The sequence below is a fragment of the Elgaria multicarinata genome, chromosome 2 (genome assembly GCF_023053635.1).
Source record: "Elgaria multicarinata webbii isolate HBS135686 ecotype San Diego chromosome 2, rElgMul1.1.pri, whole genome shotgun sequence".
Taxonomy (NCBI): domain Eukaryota; kingdom Metazoa; phylum Chordata; class Lepidosauria; order Squamata; family Anguidae; genus Elgaria; species Elgaria multicarinata.
In genome coordinates, this window is record NC_086172.1 from 88,763,639 (window position 1) to 88,787,721 (window position 24,083).

The 24,083-nt window shown below is 41.2% G+C and overlaps 1 protein-coding gene across 2 annotated transcripts in view; it reads left to right on the plus strand.

Annotated features, from left to right (window-relative positions):
• Positions 1 to 24,083, plus strand: part of BRSK2 (BR serine/threonine kinase 2) — a 475,468-nt gene that overhangs the window by 342,268 nt on the left and 109,117 nt on the right. For both annotated transcript variants that reach the window (XM_063117117.1, XM_063117118.1), the window contains exons 3-4: positions 609 to 694; positions 15,271 to 15,411. In XM_063117117.1, coding sequence (XP_062973187.1) covers positions 609 to 694; positions 15,271 to 15,411 — 227 coding nt within the window. The remainder of the gene's footprint in view (positions 1 to 608; positions 695 to 15,270; positions 15,412 to 24,083) is intronic.

Here is a 24,083-nt window from a genome sequence, read left to right on the forward strand (position 1 = left end):
AATATGGGAACTATACTTGCATTTCAGACTGGGAGCATGGGAGATTATCTAAGACAATCCCAGACAATAACATCTGTGTGCCAGACATTTGGATTCCTGAATGCCATTGTGGATGTTTGTTTTTAAAATTTATTTTAAGGATAAAATAAATATGATCACTGTTGTTGTAGAACACCCATGCATGTGCCTTTTTGCCGAATGAAGTTAATACTTCATACCTTAATGCCTCCTTTGTTGTCTCTAGTCCATCAAAGCTTATGCCATGATAAATTTGTTAGTTTTTATGTTACCACAAGATTCTTGGTTGTTTTTGCTACAACAGACGATATGACTACCCCTCTAGAAATTATGTATTTGTGTAAACCTATGCATATCTGACTGGAAGTTAATATAAATAGTAATAACAAATAAACCTATATTATCAGTATTATTGCTAGGTTCTGCCATTTTCTGAATAATGGATCTGCTTTCCTTGCTACATGATCACTAAAACAGAGGGATATCAATTAAAGTTGCTGGAGATGGGGTTGGATGTAATGGGTGAAGAACTATGTGCAGTCTAAGACACAGATTCTAATCATTCTTTCTATTTGTTTTTTCTTTTCCAGGTGGAGCGGGAAATAGCCATCTTGAAGTTGATAGAACACCCCCACGTTTTAAAGCTGCATGATGTTTATGAAAATAAAAAATATTTGTAGGTATTATTCATTGCCATGGGGGAGGGTGGAAATGTTGTGGGGAAAGTGCATTGAGCATCCTTAACATGGGGAACCAACACATGGTTTCTACCCATCAGGTGCTCAGATACATAACATTTCTTTTTCTTGAGGTTTACCTTTTTTTTCATTTCTAGCAAGATTTTAACAACGTTTTCTCCCCACATCCCCTTAATGTGATAGCCTAGGTAGAGGTGCAGAAGTGAAATTTGTATTATGGTATTGGTGTTAGTTCTATAGGATTTTAAACATCAAAAACATTTTACAACCTGGGGATAGGAGGGGGACCACTGGGTAGTGTGAAACAGGTTAGTGTGTGGCTTTTTCAAGGCCACTCAGTGAGCCCATAGCTGCAGTTGGATATGGGTCACCCAAATTTGAATAACCAATCAATTAATAAAATGCTTAGTCATTAGAATCCTCTAGAATTTGAATTAGACTATGTTTCTCTTAATAAAGAGTAATTTAAAATCCCAAAGTCAGTTAAAATATTCAAAAGTTTTGTTGGTTTCCTCCCCACCCCAAGTCAATGTTCTCCCTCTGCTGACTTCAGAAATAATGTACTAATATAGTTTATCCCCTGAGTATTGCCACCTTGAGTCAGTGAGTCAGGATCATGGATAGAGTTCCTTCGAGTTTATTAGAAGCCAAAAAGATTGAATTTGTTGCCAGACAAGTCATATTAATCTTAACTCAATTGTGTCTTGCAGGGAGGGGTGGTTATTTTAAAATGGAAAAAGGCATACATAGAATGAAACAAAATGTTATTTTTTAAAGTTTCTAACTGCATTGCAACCCATTGAGTTTGTCTATTTTAAATTAAACCTTTACTGGAGGTAGCCCTTTTAATGTCACATCTCTGTAGGGTATAATCGCTGAACCAAGGAAAGAGTGTTGAATGGATGTAATAATCCCACACGGACCATACAACTGAAGCAATGAATTCTTATCCAATAAGATTGTTACAACAGTTCAAGGGTTAGTTTAGTGGAAGCAGTTGTAATTTCCTTTGGTGTGAGTAATTCTCTTCAGTAGTGAACTGTGGCTACCAAAAACCTTTAGTTTTTCTCCATTTTTCTTTCTTTACAGTTGTGTATGTGTACACGGTACACACACACGGACACAAGGACAGAAATATTCACTGAAGTGTAGTCCTTAAGAGAGGCTGATAGTAATGGACTAACTATTCCTTCTTTAGTACATTAATTGACTATTGTGAAATCATTATGGTGTTTCTCTTCCTGCAGGAAGCTGTTAGTTCTAGGGATGATAAACTGAGGCCTATGAGGGAGGTGGGTGCTTCACAGTAGAAAAGAAAAGAGCTGATGTCAGACCAGGAATTAAAAGTATATAATTGTCTCTCTTCCAACCCACTGGTTTGACCTTGAGATTCAATGAAGCTACACTATTTTTATATAATTAGCTTAGCACCTAGTTACTTTTTAAACAGGCATGATCATTATGTTATATAATTTCTATTTTTATAGATTTGCATATTTTACATGAATTGAGGTATGCAGATGCGCTTTGGTAGGTTGATAAAGTATTCAAAATCTTAGCCAAAGGCTCAGTTCAGACACACGTTAGTCAATGCAGTGTGAAAACGCCACTGAATGGTTGAGTTGTTAGGGGGCACTTCCCCCACAACATGTTCTAAATCCACCATTGTGTGGTTGTGGGCTACTGTGGAGTTGAGTAAAATCCATCGTGACAATTGATTGACAGTTCCTCCACCCTCTTTCCTCCCCTGGTCCTTCCGATGGTATTTCATCAGACATTGCTGCAACAAAACAATCCCAGCGGCTCTTCTAGGGCACGTCTACACCATAGGGTGTAGAGGGACGGAGGGGGGAGGAATGTGGACTTACCAGCTTCTGCAATCCTCCCCCAGCGTCTAGATAGTCACACGACATCCTGGAAGGATGTCATGGGCACCTTTTTTTTTCAATGAGGGAGAAGGATCGCAGTTGCACTCCTCCACAAAAAGGTAAAAATAAAATAATAACACCCACGCCTGTTCCATACCCCCCATGGGCACGGACTGCCACCGTGCAGCTCCGTGCCCATTTCAAGTGCCCCACTACTCATGTATGACCCGGGAGCAGTGGCCACACAGCCTGTACTCCACAGGATGGTCCCGGGACCACGGAAAAATTGGATTTTCCGCAGTTCCCTATATCCTGGGGAAAGTCCTTCCTCATCCCGGGTTTCCCCCAGGATCCCCCGTGCATCATGTGGATGCACAGGGACAATCCAAAGACTACCCCGGGATATAGGGCTGGCGTAGACATGCCCCTAGAGTGGCATTCCATCCTTTCGCTGTTCTTGCTTCAGAACTCTGTAGCCATTGGGAAAAGTCAACTCAATGCATCGGCAAACTCCACTGAGCCTGCCACACAACATGCAACACAACAGTTGTTCAGGAACACTCCTCTGCAAAGCGTTGATATTCTGCATGGAGTGTTGCGTGGAGTTTTCCCACCAGACAACACATTTCTCAACAGTGGTAAAAACTCCACTGTGGAGTTCTAAAACCACCATTGACAAACATGTTGTCTGAAGTGAGCCAATTACTAAGGTTTATCTAAGCTAAAAACATTGGCCCTTATTACCTGAAATATTATTTGATACATCTGTATCTTACTTTTCCTACTAGGAGGTCAAAGAGTATCGTTTTAGAGCACAATCCCATGCATGTCTACTCAGAATAAATCCTTTAAAATTGTATGAGATTTACAGGTACGTGTATCCATGAATGCAACCTTAGGGTGCAGCTATTCCATCTTTTCCTATTTAACATATTTTTTTGTGGAAAGAAAAAAGATGGAACAAAGAGTGGGAAAAGACAGAAGATTTACAAGTGGAAGGAAATTCCCTAAATAAGGCAGCATGATTGCACAATAAATGCCTAGTCTGAAAGCATCCTTTGCCTCACAGTCAAAACAACCCCATAAAACAAGTTATGCTGAGTGATAGTGGCTAAGCACAAATTTGAATCAAGATTTTCCACAACACTGTAGCTAATGAGCTACATTGGCTATGATGCAAGATGCATCTGTAAAAGTAGGCTCTACTTTAGAAAAGCTGATGCAGCTATTAATCTTTTTATTATTATAATGTCACAGGACTTTTTGATATGTTTCTACAGAACAGCCTGATCCTATGAAGAATTACACTGGCATAGAATGAGGCAGTAACAGTAGCCATCTGGGATTTATCATTGTGTGATATTTGTTTCTCACTACTTATATTTTAGGAGAGGGGAGATTTTCTCTGATTATGCCCATCCTGCTTGTTATGTGCCATTAGGATGTTGCTTGTTCATCCCTGGCCGATGGCTGGTTGGCCACTGTGTGAACAGAGTGCTGGACTAGATGGACCCTTGGTCTGATCCAGCATGACACTTCTTACGTTCTTAATCCCGAGAAAGTTGTAGCCAGAGACTAGAAAAAGAAAAGAAAAATCCATACATTATGAAATTATTTTAAAAGGTGGGTTTTGGTCAAGCTGTCAATTACTTTTGAAAATATTAGACTTCAGTTCCAGATTTTATTTCTATCAACACTACTTAATGTTTCTGTAAATCTAATGGAGCTCCAAGCCTCAGTTGATCCATCTGCATGATGGAGTTAATAAAATGTATCTGAGAGACATATATCCTGGGATCCTCAAATGAATGATTGTTGTTGTCAAACTGTTAAAAGTTAGCTGTTATGATTAATGATGATAATTTAAAGAAAATTATACAGATTTTGTGCTAAATGTCATTGTTCATTATTAAAACAAGCTGTTGAGATTGGCAATATAGAAAGCTAATTAATCAATTAATGGGGTTTAGATAATCAACAGTGTGGGATCATGCTTTGATAGCATGTAAAGTTCAGGGATGGGAGGAGTAATGCTGTTACTAGCAAGTATAAGATAGCACAACCTTCCCTTCCTCATCCTCATTACAAATTAGTCTCAGGTTACTGCATCACCTTTCCATCAAACTTCATGTCTTGATAGCAATGTTGGTGGCACAGTTTCTTAGGCATATTATGAATTATGGTTGATATTTCAGATGCCAAAGACTAATCACAGAACAGCGCTGGGGAATATTTCCTCGATAAATGTTAATTTCACAAATCATGTTTGACTTTTGGTTTATTATTTAATTTGTGACGAGGGGCTTTGGTTGAGTAGATTCCTAATGCAGTCATGAATCAAATCCTTTTTCCACAGTTTATTTAAGGCTGAAAACGCATTTGGTGGTGATGGGAATTAAAAATTTAGCAGCCTAGCTAAACTAATGTGACATTCTGTCCTTCCTTCCAATATTAGAGAGGTTAAGTTGGCTAAGAGGTGATATATGCACTCCCATCAGTTCTGGGATGTACTGGTTCAGACTACATGTGAGGCAATCATGAGGTAAATGTTTCCCCACACAAAAAGCAAGAACAGGCAACAAGAAGGGCTACCTACACATCAAAAACTAGCATGCAAGGGAGAAGGGTTTGGTCTAGTCCTCTCTGTGATCTGCAGGTAGTTTTTATCTGTGGTTATATTCAAACATGAGATTCCCCACCTAGAGTCGAACTGATGTGGTTCAGAAAAAGCTGCCCCGTGTGATTCTGCTGCATGCATAGATCACCTCTAATAGTTTTATCACACCAGCGTTATACTGTGCAATCACTGCGAATTGCATGCAAAGGACTCCGAAGTTTTCCATCTTATAATCTGCTTTTATTGTGAAGAACTCCCATGCTTCCTGCTTTAACTGTGCTATAAAAGCAAAAAACTCTCCATATTTTGATACTAGTTTTCGAGCGTATCATCTGAGCAGCCACTGGGGTGCAGGAGCAGGATTTGAAGAAAAATTAAACAAATGCTTACATCTGTGTAACCTTTAAAGATAAAGACATCAAAATTGGCACAGTAATAGATATTAAGGAGAGCTTTAAGCATACCAAATTTGAATCGGATTGGGTCATCCATTGATTTTTTATGATTTTTTTACATTTCCCCCCTTAAACACATTTCTTGGTATGCAAAGGATCTTGCCGCCTGGTAGCAACAACAACAACAACGCCGACAGCTTAGCGCTGTAGGGATAATTTGAGGGAAACAGGTATGTGGGATGAAGCTCTAAGTCTCATGACTTGCAGTGTTCCTCCAGCATGTAGATTTACTCCATTAAACTAAGTGGCAGCTGAATAATGTGCCAAGATTTTTGGCAAACCCACAGCAAAGTACCATCTACTTTTTGTGGGGTGGCATATAAATGGAAACCAAGGATTCATGAATATGCTGGGGAATCATCTCTATGAAATAGTGATATATTATTCTAATTTTCCAGCAAGGAACTAAAGTATAAGGAGGCAAACAGAAGCCCAATTCTGACATGAGAAGTGCAGTGTGGTTGCTAACTGAAAAAACACCCACCTTGGTGTGATGGGGATACACAGTGCTGCAGTACAGGACCAACATCTTTTGAAAGGTCTCCATACCAGCACTAATATGGAATGTCTCATGTGATCCCCCTGAAATATGCATTCTGGATATAACTGTTACTGAGTCCTGTGCATTTCAGCAGGGGCAAGCAATGGGCTGAGGCAGACAACAAACCTGCTTGCATGAAAGTGGTTTTTTTCTTGTCTGAACAGGTTCCTAGCTTAGGGTTCTCTGACGAGCTGATCTTGCAGTTTTGCATACCATTGTTTCACTCATTGAGAAGGTTTGGAGTGGCGCGTGAAGCTCATGATGAACAAATTGGATAGACCATTTAGGGATTGATCAGGGTAACATTATCAATAGGGCTGTGCATGGTTCTCCCGATTTGCCTCGGAGGCTGTTTCGGAGCCCCTAAAAATGGCCCTGATTCGCCTTGGGGTGCTTCAAGGGTTGCCCACCTCACCTTGACACCAAAGCTGAGGCGAGATTTTGGGGGCCTAAGGCAACTCAGCCTTGCGGATCCCTGGGTGCTGGCCACTCAGCCGGCACCCAGGAAAGCCAGGAGCAAGTCCAGGTAGGAGTCCATTGGACTCCCAACTCCGTGCTCTCTCCCTCGTCCCCCCAACCCAGAGCTGCTGCCACTGGGACTTACCCACTCACCTGCTGCCACCACATCACCACTACCACATCACCACCATCGCATTGCCCCATCTCTTCCACCATTGCCCCATCGCCACCACGATCAGAAAATGCGGTGTCCTGAGAGCCAGGCTGCGATTTCAAGATATTGCGGGGGCTCTGTTTTAGTACATCTATGGCCGCAAACTACGGTGGTCCTAAAGGGCCATTTTCCCTTTACGGCCAGAGTAGTATGCGGCCCAGAGACCCCATGATACCTTGAATTCGCGGCCTGGCTTTCAGAAGGAAGCCATGTTTTCCTGGTCACGGCAGTGATGCAGTTGAGGTACCAGCGATGCAACGGTGGTAGCAGGTGAGTGGGGAGAGGGAAGTGAGTCCATTGCCATCTGAAGTAGCCTGAGGCATCCCGAAGCTTCGGTACCAATCTGCTTTGGCCTTGAGCCACCTTGGATCACCCCAGAACCTATTCAGAACTGAGGTGAGACAGGCCTAATCAGCCCACCTCGCCTTGGTTTCGGGGATTCAGCCCAAGCAGTGCACACCCCTAATTATCAAAGTGATGGCCTGGAAAGCAAAAGCAACGCAAGTTCATGATAAGTCATGGTGTAGATGAAAACAAGCCCATCTCCAGTAAACAAACCAAAAACGATGTAAGCTAAAAGTCACAAACATTTTTGGATTGCTAGAGGTGCCCAAATAATTGGCCAATGGAGCAAAGAAATGTACTCATCTGGAAAGGGCACTGGCCGATGAAGTGTGTCTTGGAGCTTTCTGTTTGTCTGTCCTGCACCAGACATCCCTCTGGCTGGATTCTGCTAAACACTGCAAGCAACTATATGAATCTTTTTTAGTGTTTAGGCATGCACGACTACACACTATAAATAACAGACAAAGTACCATTCAACAAGCCTTTCATCCCCAATAAATCAAAGTCTCAAGTGGTTCTACAACACAAAAACACACCTCCTTAGCTCCATCCTACATATTCCTAGCAGCCTTTTTTAAAAGACACGCATGCACATATACAAATTCCCTACAAATAAGCAGTGGATGGTTAAAATTATATATATATATATATATATATATATATATATATATATATATATCACCGCCACACATGTATTCATTTTTCTGCCAGGGGAAAGGAGGAAAAAAACATTTTTTAAATGAAGAGGTCTTGGCTCAGTCCCAAATTAGGGTTTAAAAATTCATGCCTGCCATAAGAATTTATATAGCTCTTGAATAATTTATATGCTGCACCAATAACAAGGAGCTTAATATCTAATAGAGATTATTTAATCAATAGAAAATGGCACAGCAAAAAAAAAAGTTATCAAAGAATTGTAACATGTCATTCTGGGCTGAGCAGTTTTTAACTCTGTGGTATGTAGAAAAGGATTGAGATTTTTCTTTTTTTCTAAAGAAGATGTAGGCCTTTTGTTTTCCTGTAACTCTTTTCTTTGATGCCCTTCCATTCTGAACTAACCAGATCCCTGGCTGTGTACAGCTACAGCTGTGAAATATACTGAGTTTCCTAATTGCTGGCTGAATCGATAGAAAGGAGTGCTTCATGTCTAAATTTATTGAGAATTCTGAGGAGGGAAAAGCTGCTCTTACGTGAGTAGTTGATCTCTGAGTTGTGTCGCTGGTTTCACTCAGGTCATTGCAGTCATGATGTTGGCTGCTGTGTTTATCTCCATGGCCATTTTTTGTTTCCTAATAATGTAAGATACTAGGAAATTTAAAATCATGGGATTTTTCGACTGTTTTTTATCCTCCTCCTACCTGACTGCAGTGTGCCCTGGAAGGTGTTGTTTGCAGTGAACAACAGTTTTTTTTTGGGGGGGGGGCAAACAGCAGCCAGGAGGAAGTAGGGCTTTCCTAAGACATTTTGCTGCCTGTGGTGAAGGACAGGATGGCTCGGCCCCCGCTGCATTCTGCGTTCAGAAATAGGCTGGACAGGCCATTGAGTCTTTCTTCAAAACTAGTGACAGCAGGACAGCATTCATCACCACACCTGAGAGCAGCCAGCTAGCTTAGGGGGCACACTGGGCACACTACATGGCACATATTGCCGGACTCTGTCCTCCAATGCCTTTCACTCTAGTGACCAGATATAAAAAAAGGCAGGGCTCCTGCAGCTTTTAACTGTTGTGAGGAAGAGGGAATTTCACCAGGTGCTGCATGCATACTAATGGCACCTGCTGAAATTCCCTCTTCTACACAACTGTTAAAGATACAAGAGCCCTGTCCTCCTTTTCATATGGTCACCCTACTGCTTTTTCTCCAAAATAAAATTGGCCAGATTAAAGCATGCTTTCCATAACCATGCAATGTATAGCTTAAGTCCTGAGAGTCACAATTCGTCAGGCATTTTCTGATATGTTTTAATAGGGTCTAGAATATTTCTTTCAGGTCTGTTGCTAATCACTTTTTACCATTTTAATAAATAAAAGGATGTGTGCACTGTTGCTAACTTGTTATGAATGAAAGGGAGAGGATAGATTTCAATGCCTTGTAGTTAATACCTCAGGACTGCTGTGGCACTGACACCATTGGTGCAGGCATTATGCTGACATTTGTTCTAAGTTGGGTTCACCTTCTTATTTTCCCACAGTCCCTCAGAAGAGGGGGATATTTTTCTGAATCCCGCATAAACCAAGAAGGGGAAAGTTAAGTGATAAGCTGGTATGCCTGCTGGGATCTACAGAATAGTTCATTGTCTGTTGAGAACTAAAGATTCACTGAGAACTCTGTAGAATTTGGGAGGCATAAACATGGAATAAGACTTTCAGCTCCTAGAGTTTGCCTCCTTCCTGATGTCTCCAGAGAATTCTTTAGTACAAAATGTAGCTATCACAGTGCTGCTGTGTTGTTATACCTTTTTTAAAGATCAGCTCAGAGTTTCAGGGATGTGGGCATATCTAGTCTTGCTGCTTATCGCAGCCGCTAGTCTTTCTGATATGATGATATCTAGAGAGGCCATTTGAGGTTAGGAGCTTGTTAGCTGTGATGAGAGGAGCAGGTGAATTTGGGACACAGGTACGGAAGTGAAAAAGCAAATAGACTAAAATAAATAAAACATTTTCGGAAGAATCACTTGGTTGCTTCAATCTCTCCATTTTTCTTTGAAAAATCTTCCTATTAAACAATTTGTTTCTTTCCCTATAAACAGTAGAATCTCACTTCCTTTAAGCTGTGAGCCCCTGTCTGATGTGTGTAAAAAGGGTCCTTCCCTGCAGAAGTTAATGACGTATGCCTGGATGCTAGTCAGCTTGTCCCTGTGCACACTTTGATTGAATAACAACACCATGCCTGAATAGGGCTTGACTTGATTGTGCTCTGCTGTCCTACTTCCAGGTGCACGCAGATTACCCCATCCAATAAAGGTGGCACAGCAGAATCCTGTGGTACCCCACAGCATAACTTAATTTCGGTACTTGCATTTTCAGTTAACAAGCATCTGACTATGTAATACTGACTGGGAAAGTGTGTGGTTGCAATACTACTCTAATTATATCTGTTGAACACAGTGGGATTTGCTTCCGAATAAACATGCATAGGATTGCACTGCACCTGTGTGCATTTCTGTGTGTGCTTGTTTTTCCTAGGGAGGGAGAGGTTGGCCTTGTTTCCTGTGCAGTCAAGATACCACTGTTGGCTGCACAGGGGAGCTTGCCCATTGTATAGCAATGGTGACTTCTTAGGAAGGTTCACCTTGCACAGTTTGGGTGGGAGTTTTTTCTTGTTTGAATACAGCAAGATCTACATTACAGAGAGAAATGGACTGGCAAAGATATGTCAGATTAGCAAGGGTATTGAATAATCCTTTGAGTTTTGCAACATGGATAATTAAAATATGCATACATATGTGACCTCAGCAGAGACTTCTAAGATCATTGCAATAAACTTGTAGTTAATAGCTCTAACTAGAAGTATTTGTAAAAATTTGTAATATTCCCATTCCAAGGTTGGATTGAGCTTGACTCACGTGCTCCTAGTATATGAGCACAGAGCATGAGTTGGGCACTAAAGTAAGGTTGTTTAATGAAAGCCATCTGGTAGAAACAATCTTAAAGGTAATTTATTGAATGCAAAAGAATAGCTTCTGTTAGTGTCTCTGGTGCATTAGTAATTTAAGACTGGGGTATTTGGGATGTCGAATTACTCACATAATATCCTTTGTGTACCATCTCTTGCACCCTGAAGATTGCTTAGCAAACAAGCCTGCCACTCTCCTCATGTTAGCAGAGCTGTTAGTACAGAATGCATTGTGTCTGTGCTCTTACATTGCTTGACGAGATACAAGCACCAATCTTTTAAATAAGTCTTTCTCCATTTGTTTCCATTACTGTCTCTGATATTTCTGAGCTGTAAACAAAAATAATTCACCCTGTAAATTATCTCTGCCCCTCCATTTGTTTTACTTTTCACCCAAGATGTTGACAGTATGCATTGAGGCAAAAAATTTTTATAAGAGAAAGTTGCTAAAATTAAATTCCTATGCTACTCCTGCTGTGAATGACAAAAATGCTGAGCATCTAATTTTCTGAACATGTACATTTGAAACCTATGTAAAGGAGGGTGTCTATCTGCATTTTTGCACATTCTTATAAAGTTAGTAGTATTGTATCTAAATTTATATTATACCTTCAACCTCCATACAGCTTTGTACTGTCTGTTTATTCTGTCCAGAACATCAGCTGCCCACAACAGAAAGTTATCTGAGTCCCTAATTAAAAAGCCAATTCTGGACATGTCATTAGATTTGCCAGATGTCACTAGACCCTAAATTTGACAATAATGTCTTCCCTACAGATTTTTATGACAGAAAAATTAAGAAAATACCATGCTGTCCAAGCCAAAGTATGATATTTTCAGGTCAACCTCATACTGAGGGGATTATAAAGAACAAGGGCTTAATCCAAAAATCTTGTGGCACTTTTATTATGTATGTATTTATGTATTTATTTATTTATTTATTTATTTATTATGTTTTTATACCGCCCAATAGCCGTAGCTATTTAGTACATTTATTTCCCTCCTTTTTTACTCTTCCAAGGAACCAAAGGTGACTTACATAGTCCTCCTTCTCTCCATTTTATCCTCACAACAACCTTGTGAGATAAATTAGGCTGAAAGTCAGTGATTGGCCTAAAGTCACCCCATGAACTTCATGGCCAAGTTGGGACTAGAACCTGGATCTCTAACCGCTATACTACACTGTCATGCCATCTTGGACAAGAATCCCAACTCCAGACAGCGGCAGAAGTACCACCTCTGTATAAACACAATAAGGTGGTTGTCAGACAGCAGATGTTAAGAGGCAGAGAGTGGGCAGAGCTGTATGTTCCACACAGCCTGTCCTATTCCCCCTGAGGTAGTCTGCCTCTTTCAGGTAAAGTGGAGGTCATTCCCTGACACCAGTGTTGAAGTAAAATTCAACTGCCAGTATGGTTGGCCTTTGCACATTGAATGAGCCCGATCTTGGGGTTTTTTTTACCTCAGGCAGCAAAAGTAATATTCAAACAAAAAGTAAGTAAGAAGGTAGAATTAAATAGAGGGTTAAGACATAAATTTGAAAGACAAGTATATAAATTGGTAAGACAAGAATGCTAGAACTTTTGTTAACAGAATGCCTGTTTGTGAGGAAAACTAGTCACAGTGTTCCTCATGCTTTTTAAGCAGACAGAGCCACACCCCTTGAAATCTTTCACAGTTCAATATTCTCCTGAAAGGTTGTTCTAAAACTGAGCTAATAATTTAGAGGCAAGACAATGGTTCAGGTGTGTGTGTGAGGGGGGGTGGGTGTTACCTCAGAGTGTAGTGCAAATATTCTGCATTCATAGAGTCTCAAGTTTTAGTCCCTGCTGTCTCTAGTCAAAAGCTAGCAGACCTTGGTGAGCTGGCAACAGACAGAACCAGTGGAGGCTGGGGGTTCTGATTTCAGTGGTGCTGTGGATCCATTCTGGGTTTTAGTCAGAACCTGTCAGAACTCTAAAGGAGCTATCCAAAGTGCCAAACCCTATCCCCAAAATAGTTTCTACACCTTGGCTAGTTCCTTTAGAGTTCTGACAGGTTCTGACTAAAACCCAGATTGGATTCACAGCCCCATCGAAATCAGACCCACCAGCCTCCACTGGTCAGAACAGACAATATTAGGCTAGGCAGTCCAATAATCTACATCAGTTTAAGGCAGCTTTAATATTCAATGTTGTCCCCCTATTTCTTTTTATTATTTATTGTATTATGTGTCACAGCCATTATACAAACACTTGAAAATACTTCTAAGAACATAAAATATTTTTTCTTAAATGACTGCAAACTTCCTTATCAAAACAAACAAACAAACACAGTGCTATCCTGTGCATATTTACTTCTAAGTAAGTTTTATGGGGCTCATTCAAAGCGTATAGGCAAAGGACAACAGTGCACACAAATCTCCATTATTTGCATGGACCTGATTCTTCTTTAAAAGCCATCTGGGGTCCCTACATAGCACCTCAGGGGCCATAGGATTGTTCTGAGGCCATAGACAGAATTCCAATCTCCGATGTTGGAGACCCCCTCTTGGCTCTGCCCAGCCACTGTGGAGCTTTCTGCAGTGGCTTCCTCTACAAGGTTGGAACTCCGACCTTGTACAGGGATGGGATTGTTATTTGGGCGTGTGTGCAGGTGAGTGGGGAGGGAGTGACTGAGGCTCTGAGGGATCCTAATCCCTCCCAGATGCCAGTCATACCACAATTCCCCGGAAACATTTAAGTGCACTCAAGGGTGCATTTAAATGTTTCCCTCCCATTGCTGGTAATGGGAGGGAATGATTTTTCTTACATTCATGGGTGGAAGAAAAATACTGAAAGCCCCACCTCCCTCTGACTTCTGCCCTGTGGGCAGCGCCGGTGCCAGATTATTTTGCGCCCTAGGCAGGCGCGCCGTACTGAAGCCGCCCCCTTGTGCCCGCTCCTGGCTTGGAAGCCAGGATGCTGGGGTTGGGGGGCGGGGCTGTGGCTTCAGAATGGTGCACCCAGGCACACCATACTGAAGCCGCGCCCGCGCCCGGCTTCTAAGCCAGGATGCTGGGGTTGGGGGGGCAGGGCGGAGGCTTTGAAGCAGCACACCTGGAAGTGGATTCCGGGCGCACCGTCCTGAAGCTGCTGTCCCGCCCCCCAACCCCAAGGTCCTGGCTTTGAAGCCAGGAGTGGGCGCTGGCTTCGAAGCCAGGACGCTGGGGTTGGGGGGTAGCCGGGGCAGCAGCTTTGGAATAGCGCGCCCGGAAGCCGCTCTAGGAGAGCAGCTTCCGGGTGTGCCATTCTGCACCCTCCTTTGCTTGGCGCTCTAGGCCGCCACCTGAGCTGCCTCTATGGCAGCGCCGGCTCTGCCTGTGGGCAAGAGCTGACAGGGCATCAGATGGAGTGGAGCCTCCAATCTCAGATGCTCCGCTCTGAGACAGAATTGCCCTGTAATTCAATGTTTCATGAAATGAAGTGATTTACTGTCACTCTTCTTTAAGTTCTACATAACTTTTAATTTTTTGAATTAGAATCAGCTTGCGCCATTGGTGTTTGTTTGTTTGTTTGTTTTTAACATTCTTCAACATCCCAACAAAAAATAAAACAAAATCTTGCAGTCACTATCACATTAAAGACTGTCACTACATTTTCTTTCTTTCTTCTTTACAATGTCTCTTGTGAAAGTCAATATACCAATGTCTCCAAATTTACAGCATAAACAACAACTTTTTGGAACAGCTGAAAGTGAAACAAACCAGCTGCAAATATTTTGTTACATTGCGTGATCATACCAGTCTATAATTTAGTTTTAAAAACCTACCCCGGTTGGTTTTTCCCCTCCCTCCCGTCTGTTACTGTGATTTTAGATTGTAAGCCATATGGCAGATTGTCTTGTTTTGTTTTATTCTGTGCAGCGCCATGAACATTGATGGCGCTTTATAAATAAATATTATTATTATTATTAATAATAATTGTTATTTCTAAATTTAGAAGTGTGAAAATCATTCCCTTCCTCCCCCCCCACTCCCAATGTGATCATTTTTAGTCATGTTCATTAATTTTTCCTGCAAATGTGGTTTCAGCAAGGAATGTCATTTAGTAATGTGATGACATTGCATATGGAGTATAAATGTGCATCAATATTCATGCCACCTATGTTATTTTAGAAGATCATATCTAGATTGCTGTCCATCGTCTTTTTAAGTCTAAATTTCTCCCTAAGCATTGGAGATCAATCAATAAAGACATTGAGAGCAATGAAGTCATCCAATTTTTTAAAGACTGTATTTCAGAAGATCTAAGAACTCCAGGAATTCACTTGCTAACAAACCAGCTAAAAAAGTGCAAGGGCACCAGTTTTCACATTCTCTCACTTTGAAGTCTGTGTAAATGTCTGTCCATGTATAAGCATGTATTTTGAAACATCCACTTGATCACATTTAAACAAATACCTGTTTCTTCTCTTATTTTAGATATTTGGTGCTAGAACATGTGTCTGGTGGAGAGCTCTTTGACTATCTTGTAAAGAAAGGAAGATTAACGCCAAAAGAAGCCAGGAAATTTTTCCGACAGATCATCTCCGCTTTAGATTTCTGCCATAGTCATTCAATCTGGTGAGTACAGCAGTTTAAGGCACATGACGTAGTAGTGGGGGCCTGCAACAAAATGTGACAGTGTATCCTCCTCACCCCCTAATAGGAAGTTAGGACAATTCACTCTTTCCTCCCCTCCCACCCATTTCCCATTTTCCTTTCTGGATAGATACTCAACATTTGACGGTTCCTGGATGCTACTGAGCATGCTCAGTCCTCAGTGGGCTGCTTTGCAGGGACAGGTTGCCCCCGTGAGCATTTTAAAAAATAATAATTTTGCACTTCTATATACTTTAGGATTCACTCAAGCATGCTGATACCACCCTCTTTGTTTCTCAGTGGAACCATTTTGCCTCCAATCTTGTCATCATTCAACCACCTGAGTTCACTATTAGAGGGAATGATAATATGTGACGCTTACGGCAGAAGTTTATATAGCAGATCAGCCCCTCGATTCTTGAAAGCTCCTGGGCATTTTACAGGCCATTAGCTAGTCAATGGTAAGGGTTTGGAATCCATTGCACCATGTGTAGGCAGCTGCCAGCCCATATTTCCACCGTGCTATTATAGTCACACACATGTTCATGCTGAAGGCTGTCCATGGCCTTTCTTTGGCTACATTTTGTAAAATGCAGTCTGCTGAGTGTTTCATATCTGATTATTGTTGTACGCTAAACCCTTTTTTGCATGGTGAGCTTGAAGACAGGGAGCACCTACTGTCACATTCATTTACAGTGAATGCTTTAACGAGGAATATCAAAGCCCAGTGGGACTACTGGCTTAATTTATAAGGGTCTTGGGGGCACTTGCCAATAAATAAGAATAATATGTGTCATATTGAGCCTTCTCCCTGAAGAAACCTGGGACAATTACCAATTCAACAAACTCATTTTATGGCATCCTTGGGTTATAGAAAACCTTCTGGTATTTGGCAGCCTTGCCTAGACCCCTTCTGGGCATTTGATTCACTGTTGCCTTTAATTTCCTTTCCAGTAGGGAGTAATTTGCTTTATCAGTCTGATATTGATACTCACTTGGATGATTTAACTGTTGAGTATAGTTTAACCTGTAACTTGCAAGCCATGTTTTAAATTGAACCAGTTTCCACTTACTGATTTAACAAGTTTGAGTAATTTTTAAATTACACTGAAATTGAGTTTTTGCCACCAGTTGGAATGCAAGGTTTCTGTATAGCTACTGACCCATAACAGTACACATTTCTCAGTACTGCTGTTTCTTAAGCTTTGATTGGCAGATAATTGTGATTTACATAATGGATGTAAGGATGTTTCTCAGTACAGTTGGCATTAAATTGCCTTCAGTCTTATAGGCTAAAGACTACAGTGAGATGAAAAGTGTTGCATAACCACTGTGTTGATATATTTTAATAAGTGTGCAATGATTATAGAGACTATCTTTGCTTGACTGATTGCAGCCTGTTCTCCCTATAACAAATAGTTGAGCTTCATTATCTTACCGGCAGTCTCCTATATGCATGGATTACATCTTTCTTTTGATAAGGAAAGAAGGGAAATGTAGATTAGATATAACACATGTATACAGATCAGTGTTGAGTAAAACTTGATCTTTGGAACAAACCTGTGTGGATCTTTATTTAGAAGTAAGTCCTAAGGTGGGGCTTATTCTCAAGTAGGTATGGAGGAGAAATTCATTTGTTCCAGATATTTATATGATTTTACTCAATTCATACTTCCAAAACTTATATGCAAACTAGAATGCACTTCTGTACTGAAATCCATACTTTTCAGAATTTTGAAATGTAGTTTGACACTGAAAAGATATGCAAAAGAATGTGTATATTAATATGTACAAAAATACATTGTTAAGCAAGAACCACTTTTCCTATTGTGCACACTAGGAAAAGTGCATACAAAAATGTGTAAATTATGAGAAATGTTCATGAAACTATATGAATTTTTGTGCAGACATTTTCTTTGTCGATTTTGCAAAGCAATGCCAAAACAAACTCAGTCAGGAAAATGAGAAACTGGGTGAAACTAAAATGGAGAGAATTACCTGTGCCAAATTAAGGTGCATAGGATAGAAGCATTAATCTGCAGTTCAGCTGCAGTGTCTACAGTAGGGGCAGGGGGAAACAGGTAATCTCTTTATATAGTTTTGAAAGTTTTGCTTGACCAGAGAATAGTTTTTTACCCAAACTTAAAAGTATACAAATTTGAGCAGGGACAGAAATAACGCAACCTGGCTGAGCTGGCATCACAGTTCTCCTCTCTGTGCTCAACTGATCTTTCCCTATGCCTTGTGCTCCTCTAATGCCTTGGTCTGCTCCATCTACCCATGTGAAATTATTTTCCATCAGGTTTGTATTTGGTTGCATGGCTGTTTAACCATTTGTATAAATCTGCAGGACACATTTTGTACAATTGCATATTTCTCCATGAGGTAGGGGGGCAGAGGGATAAAAAAAGACAATTGTTTGGTTGTTTCAGACAGAGAAATAATGTATAGAGAAAGCATGCGAGGGCAGACCTTTTCTGGTTTGGGATATCATGTTGCTTGTTGAACACAAAGTTGATTCCAATGAGGCAGCAAGTAGTGGTGGCCTTACAATCTAGAGGCAATGTATGCATTGTGAACCAACACACACAGCTTTTGAGTTGTGCTAAGCTACAAGTGTAGAAAAGCTCACTGAAAAGACTGGTGACAGGATATGGGGTTGACTGAATGCCAAGTCCAGAGAAAATAGGCAAGTAGCACAGATGGGTTTATAACAGTCAACAGAGCACAAGGGAGAGCTGACAGAAATCAATAACTGCTTGAGGGCCCAATCTGAAACTCATTAATTTTAATGAAGAGAGTCCCACTTACTTTGGTAGCCACTGGATCAGGCCGAGAGATTTTTTTCTTATTAAACTATATGACCAAACTCATAAGTCCTTTGGACTGATACTTCATCAGTCCAGCAGACAGTTACAGTTTCACAGTTAACAAAATGCCTGCAGGTTATTGCTTACATGATCAAAGATGCCTTATTTTAATAGGCTGTGGTTTTATTTGGGTTGTTTTGTTTTGCTTGGCAGAATCTATGTAATTGGTGCTGGGATACTGGAGGATGCTCAGGATGTTTCTATAGGGTGGTACTGTGTAGTTGAAAGTGTGGTGCTGTCTGATCTTGAATACTCAAGGCAAATCTCACTGCAATCCACCCTCTTTTGAAAAGGTTCAATCACTTCTTAATATGGTCTTGTTTTAATTTACCATTCATAATAATAACAACAACAACAACAACAACAACAACAACAACAACTATTATTTTCGTTTCTATACTGCTCCACCCACCTCTCTGGGTGGTTTACACATTGTTTCTATAGAACTCTTGATAAGCAATGCAGTGGTGGCTGGTGCCCCCTGTGGCTGCTGGTGCTGTGGGCTGCATGGCAATTTAGAACAGGGCCCCTGCCTCAAATGGGCAAAGTCAATTCTTACCATATAACACCTAAACACATATTCAAACAAGGGACCATTCACATCCCATTCTCACACACAATCACAAACCATACACACACACACACACACACACACACACACACCATTCTCTCATCTCTCTGTCATCTCTCTCTCTCACACACACAAACACACACACACACACACACACACACACACCCTTTGCAGAAGGGTGTAAATGATGTGGAGATCAACGGTGAAGAGCTCCCTCTTTATTCCCATCATGGTGCACTGAACCTCATTTAAGTTCATTTAAACCTCTTTGCCCAGGCGTCACAGTGAAGATGTCTCCATAGCTCAGCTGTGATTACTGATCAGAGATAAGAGGTGTTACCTTGCTGACTGCTGGAGAAATAGACTTGGCAGGACTCCTGCCCACCCATATCTCCCCTTACTCACCTGGATCTGGGTTCGTCTTCAGACAACAGCTGTTTTTCTTCATCCTCCGACTACCTGCAGCCTGTTGAGGTAGGGATACTGGAGGATCCCAACATCCAACCACCACCACCACCTCACTAGCCTCTTCCACCACCTCTCTACAATTCAGGCTTCTGAGCCAATCATCCTAGTGGATTCCCAATTTCCAAAAAGAAATGCTGGGTCCTGAGCAACTGCAGGAGTCTAGGCCCATATTTGGAAGTCATGGAAGTCATGGAGAGTGGTCTTCACAGATGCCTGTCTGTGCTGATTGCTAATACCCAGCTGGAGGAACATTTTGAACATATGCAGCCAACACACAGGCTCAGTAGCCCAGCCGTCAAGTTTCTAATGGAGGACAGGAACTGAGCAAAAAGAAAGAAAGTACTGTAAAATAACTTGCTGGGGAGGAAAATGGGGGTTCTTTTAAGTTTTGACAGAGGTGGGGGGGTCTCTGACTCCCCTTGCCCATAGTATAGGACTGCCAGTGATACAGTGTGCTATACAGTCCTTCAATCAGCCATCTTCACAGTAGCCTTTTAAGGGGAGATGTTGAATTGAGGCTGAGAAAAGTAACTTCCCAAGCCATTCAGTGAGTACATGGCTGATTACAGATTTGAACCCAGGTTTCACATTTCCAAGTTGGCCTCTCTCTTGCCAGGAACTGAGTTTGAATTTTAACACCCCTCTTGGGCTTTCTCATTAACTTATAAGATTAATTAGACTGAATGAGTTGTCAAGAAAAAGTCTATCCCGTTTTATGGGAGCTGGTGAGACAAAGTGGTATTGGACTGGTGAGACACAGTGCTATTTGTTAAGAAGTTAACTATTAACATATTTCTGTCCTCTTGTAATTCCCAGGATAGTGGTGCTTATGAGATTTCATAATCAAAAATGGAAAAGAAATGGAGGGACAGGGATGGAATTAGTTTCCTAGTGTGGAAAAACATTATAATGTGCATTTTTAAATGATGAAGCCTGACCTTGTCCTATCAGGGGCAGCAAGATGACAAATCATCTAATCAGCCAAGTTATCCAGTCATGACCATGCTGAAAATGAAGGCTTCTCCTTTGGCTAATGATAGAACATGGATGCATGTTACCCACAGATAGAATAGATTGATAATCTTGTGCTTGCTCTACCTCATGCTAGCTTCCTCTTCTTCTACGACTTCCAGCAGTGGGCAAGCACAGACAAACCTGAGAAATTCCTTCTATAGCCCTGATGTTTTCTTTCTGTAGTTTTGTATTTATTGATGGCCTGGGATAGCATCCTGTCTCTAAGAATCTGATAGCTTTCCCCCACAGGGTGTATGGATCAGATGTCTCTGATTTTAACCTACATTCAAAAATCACTTCTGTTTGCTGAAAAATTTGAAAGGAAGCAGGTTAGCCTTGGAATATATTGGATTTTTAATTTGCTTCAAAGTCAGGTTAAATAAATCAGGCCCTCAATACTCCATCTGTCCGGAGCATGGCAGCCAGATATGGAGCTTCTAATTCTTAACTGGGTTTTCTGCATAAGATGGAAGTAGCATTGCTTATTGTGTAGAAGGAAGCTGAAGGAGATTTGCAAGAGGGCTCACTGTTTATTGTGTATATGCTCATTCCTTTGGTAAATAGAGTTTGCTGGAGTTTGTCCCAAACATCTATTTGGCTAGAGGCAACAGTGGGACAAAAGAATTGTGTGTACACTGGGGATCTCAGAGAAATCTGCAATGGAACCAAATGAGTTTGGATTCTGTTGTTGTTGTTGTTGTTGTTGTTGTTATTCTTATTCTGACTCACAGATTCTGCAGTAGGCCAGCTTTCTTGTTGGGTGGATTCCGTGGACTTGCAGACTGTTTTTTCTAACCTCCAGGAATTTTGCAAATTTTGTTGTAGAAAAATACACAATTAAAATAATAATAATTAAAAAAAAACCTGGCCAAAAATGCACATTTCCCCCATAGGCTAAAGCGTGAAGATGTGTATTTGGGGGGAATTTATGCATTTGGGGGAATTTGCACATTTTTCCTTGTGAACATTTGCATAAATTTGCATTTACACAATTCACACGTGCAAATTCAGAAGAAAAAAACTATTCCATAGGTGGGCAAATGGTGGAACAATAGGTGCCTGACAATACACAAAACATAGATGGAATGAATTTTACAGTTCATACATCCTTAGTGTGCATTATGGCAAGGGATTTATTTCTCAAAGTTTCAATTCTCTAAAAAATAATTGTCTTCTCCATCAATTCTCTCTTTCTCTCTCTCTCTCACACACACACAGAGTGAGAGAGAGAGAGAGAGAGAGAGAGAGAGAGAGAGAGAAAGTGTTCACAGACGGTGTTATTTTGTAACACACCACTAGCCCATTTAAAATTCTCAATATGATCACTGAATAAAGCAGGTTATCCATTTCTGGTCTAGGTCAATGCAATGTAGAGGTGTATATTTTAAAGATATTTTATATTTTGCTTTCTCCTCTGCATGTAGTCCAAGTTGCTTATTAAAATCCCAGTATCAAGACCAATTTTCCATTAAAAAAATCTAAAAAATAAAAACTGCATGACAACTATTTCAGCAATCAATAGGACCAATATAAAAATAACCAATTACAGCAAAGACTTGCCTGAACAAGAAGATATTTGCCATCTTATTAAAAAATCTGGACTGTAGGGCTTACACAGGCATCTCATGAGAGAATTCTAACTTTTGGGGGACATCATAGAAAAGGCCCCGCACAGAATTGGATCTCAATACAATTAACATTGGATAGCATTCGGTTGGGGGGAACCCAGAATAAAAGCAAACAAAACAAATCCATAGCTGGCATTCTAAAAAAATTGGAAGAATAAAAATGCCCTAGCTGGCTCCCTAAAGAACAACAGAAATGTACATATGTGTAGAATAAGATGGACTGCAGGACTAGAACCAGTTTTGATGTACCTTGCATCTCTGCCTTCTTACACACTCCTGATTCCTATATTGCCGTTGTTTGTGTGGCCTGACCCCCCTCAACTCCCAATTGAACAATTCTGCCAGAGTGCACAAATGATACACAACACATTCTTTGCAGTTTGCATGATCAGGGTTCTGGATGTGCTGCCATACATTCATGTAGAGTTAATTGAAGGTTGGGGGTATCTTGGGGAAATGCCTTGACCAGAAGACTCAGGAATCAAAGTTAGGACTAGTAGGAACTGCCTGCATCTGGGCATCAGCTTTTCAAGACTACTAGTGAATTCATGGATTAATTTTGTCCACCCCTTTGGCGAGAGAAGGGCTTACAAGGGTGAGAGAATGCACAGACTGTCCATCTATAATTTCCAAACAAACCCTCCCTTATTACAGAAAATACAGTAGCACCAGTATTTTCTGGGCAAGTGAGACCCATTCTGAATTTAAATGTATTGCATTGCCACAGGATGCTTGAGCAAGTCTTTGAAACAGCCAGGAATTCATACATCCTGCTAGCACAGAGCCAGTTTTGCATCATGCATGTTCCACTGCTTAATTTGCAACCATATATCAACATAGTGTGTGGACTTGGGGGAGGGGTGACAGCCCAGCGCTAGGCTATGTGAAAGCCCCAAATCGCTTAAAAATGTACACTCTGGAAGGATCAATGCACTTATCAAATGCTGCCTGTTCGCACTCTGGAAAACCTTCTTCATAGCACAGGGTTTTTTTAAAGCAATTTTTCCAACTGCACAAATGCCCTGTCAGACACACACACCGCCCAAGCCCAACACATTATTTCTCTTTCACAACTGGACAGGTTATCACCAACACTAGTAGCACCTTAAACTTAAAGACAGATTGACAGGGCCATATGGATACTCAGGAAGGTCGACAGACCAAGAGAAGTACACCACTGGTTGTCACCTACAGCCTCCAATTGAAACCACTGAAACGGATCGTAAGTGAACTTCAACCCATCATCAGCACAGACACTTCTCTCACACAAGCTTTGGGAGGCAGACCAGTCTTGGCCTGCAGACAACCTCCCAACCTGAAGCAGATGCTAACCAGCAACAGTACACAGGACAGAGACACAGACAGAGGGACCAGACCATGCAATAGACCCAAGTGCCAACTCTGCCCCCACATCTATTCAGGCAATATAGTCATAGGACCCAACAACATTAGTCACACCATCAAGGGCTCTTTCACCTGCATCACTCTGTCATGGCATGTAATTTGTGTTACATGCCATCCCTGACTTTGTCTGTTGTTAAGTTCTTAATAAACATACACATAACACGTGTCTGTCTTTGTTTTTACCACTTTTTTCAACTGCACATTATCAGATTTCCAACTGTACATTTTGTGTCCAGCTGGACGTTTTGTGTCCAACTGCACACTAAAAAAAAACACCTGTCATAGCACATCAGATCAAGAGCTAGATGTTTAAAATGCACGGTCATGGTTGGAGAACACTTCCCTGTTAGGTGAGTCCCAGCTGCACTGTAGGAGCACTTGGCTGTGGTGAGCTGACAGGGCATTCAGACCTCTAAGTGCTGGTGGTGGGGAGAGTGTGAAGCTGTTTGTAGTTGCTCTGGGAATGGTGTGAGAGCAGCACTGTAGGTAGCTGAGCTGACACTACCTTGGAAATTGCGTTAGGGCCTGAGGGAGAGGTGTAGGGGAGTAGCTCCAGTTTTAGATTTCCTCAGGCATCCTTGCCTCCAGACAGCATGAGCACTCTTCAAGGAAGAGCAGGGAGAACAGCTGAGAGAGTCTGGATTGGTTGTGTGTGACATCATCAAGGAACACCGTGATTGGTCTAGTTTCTGTTTGTGT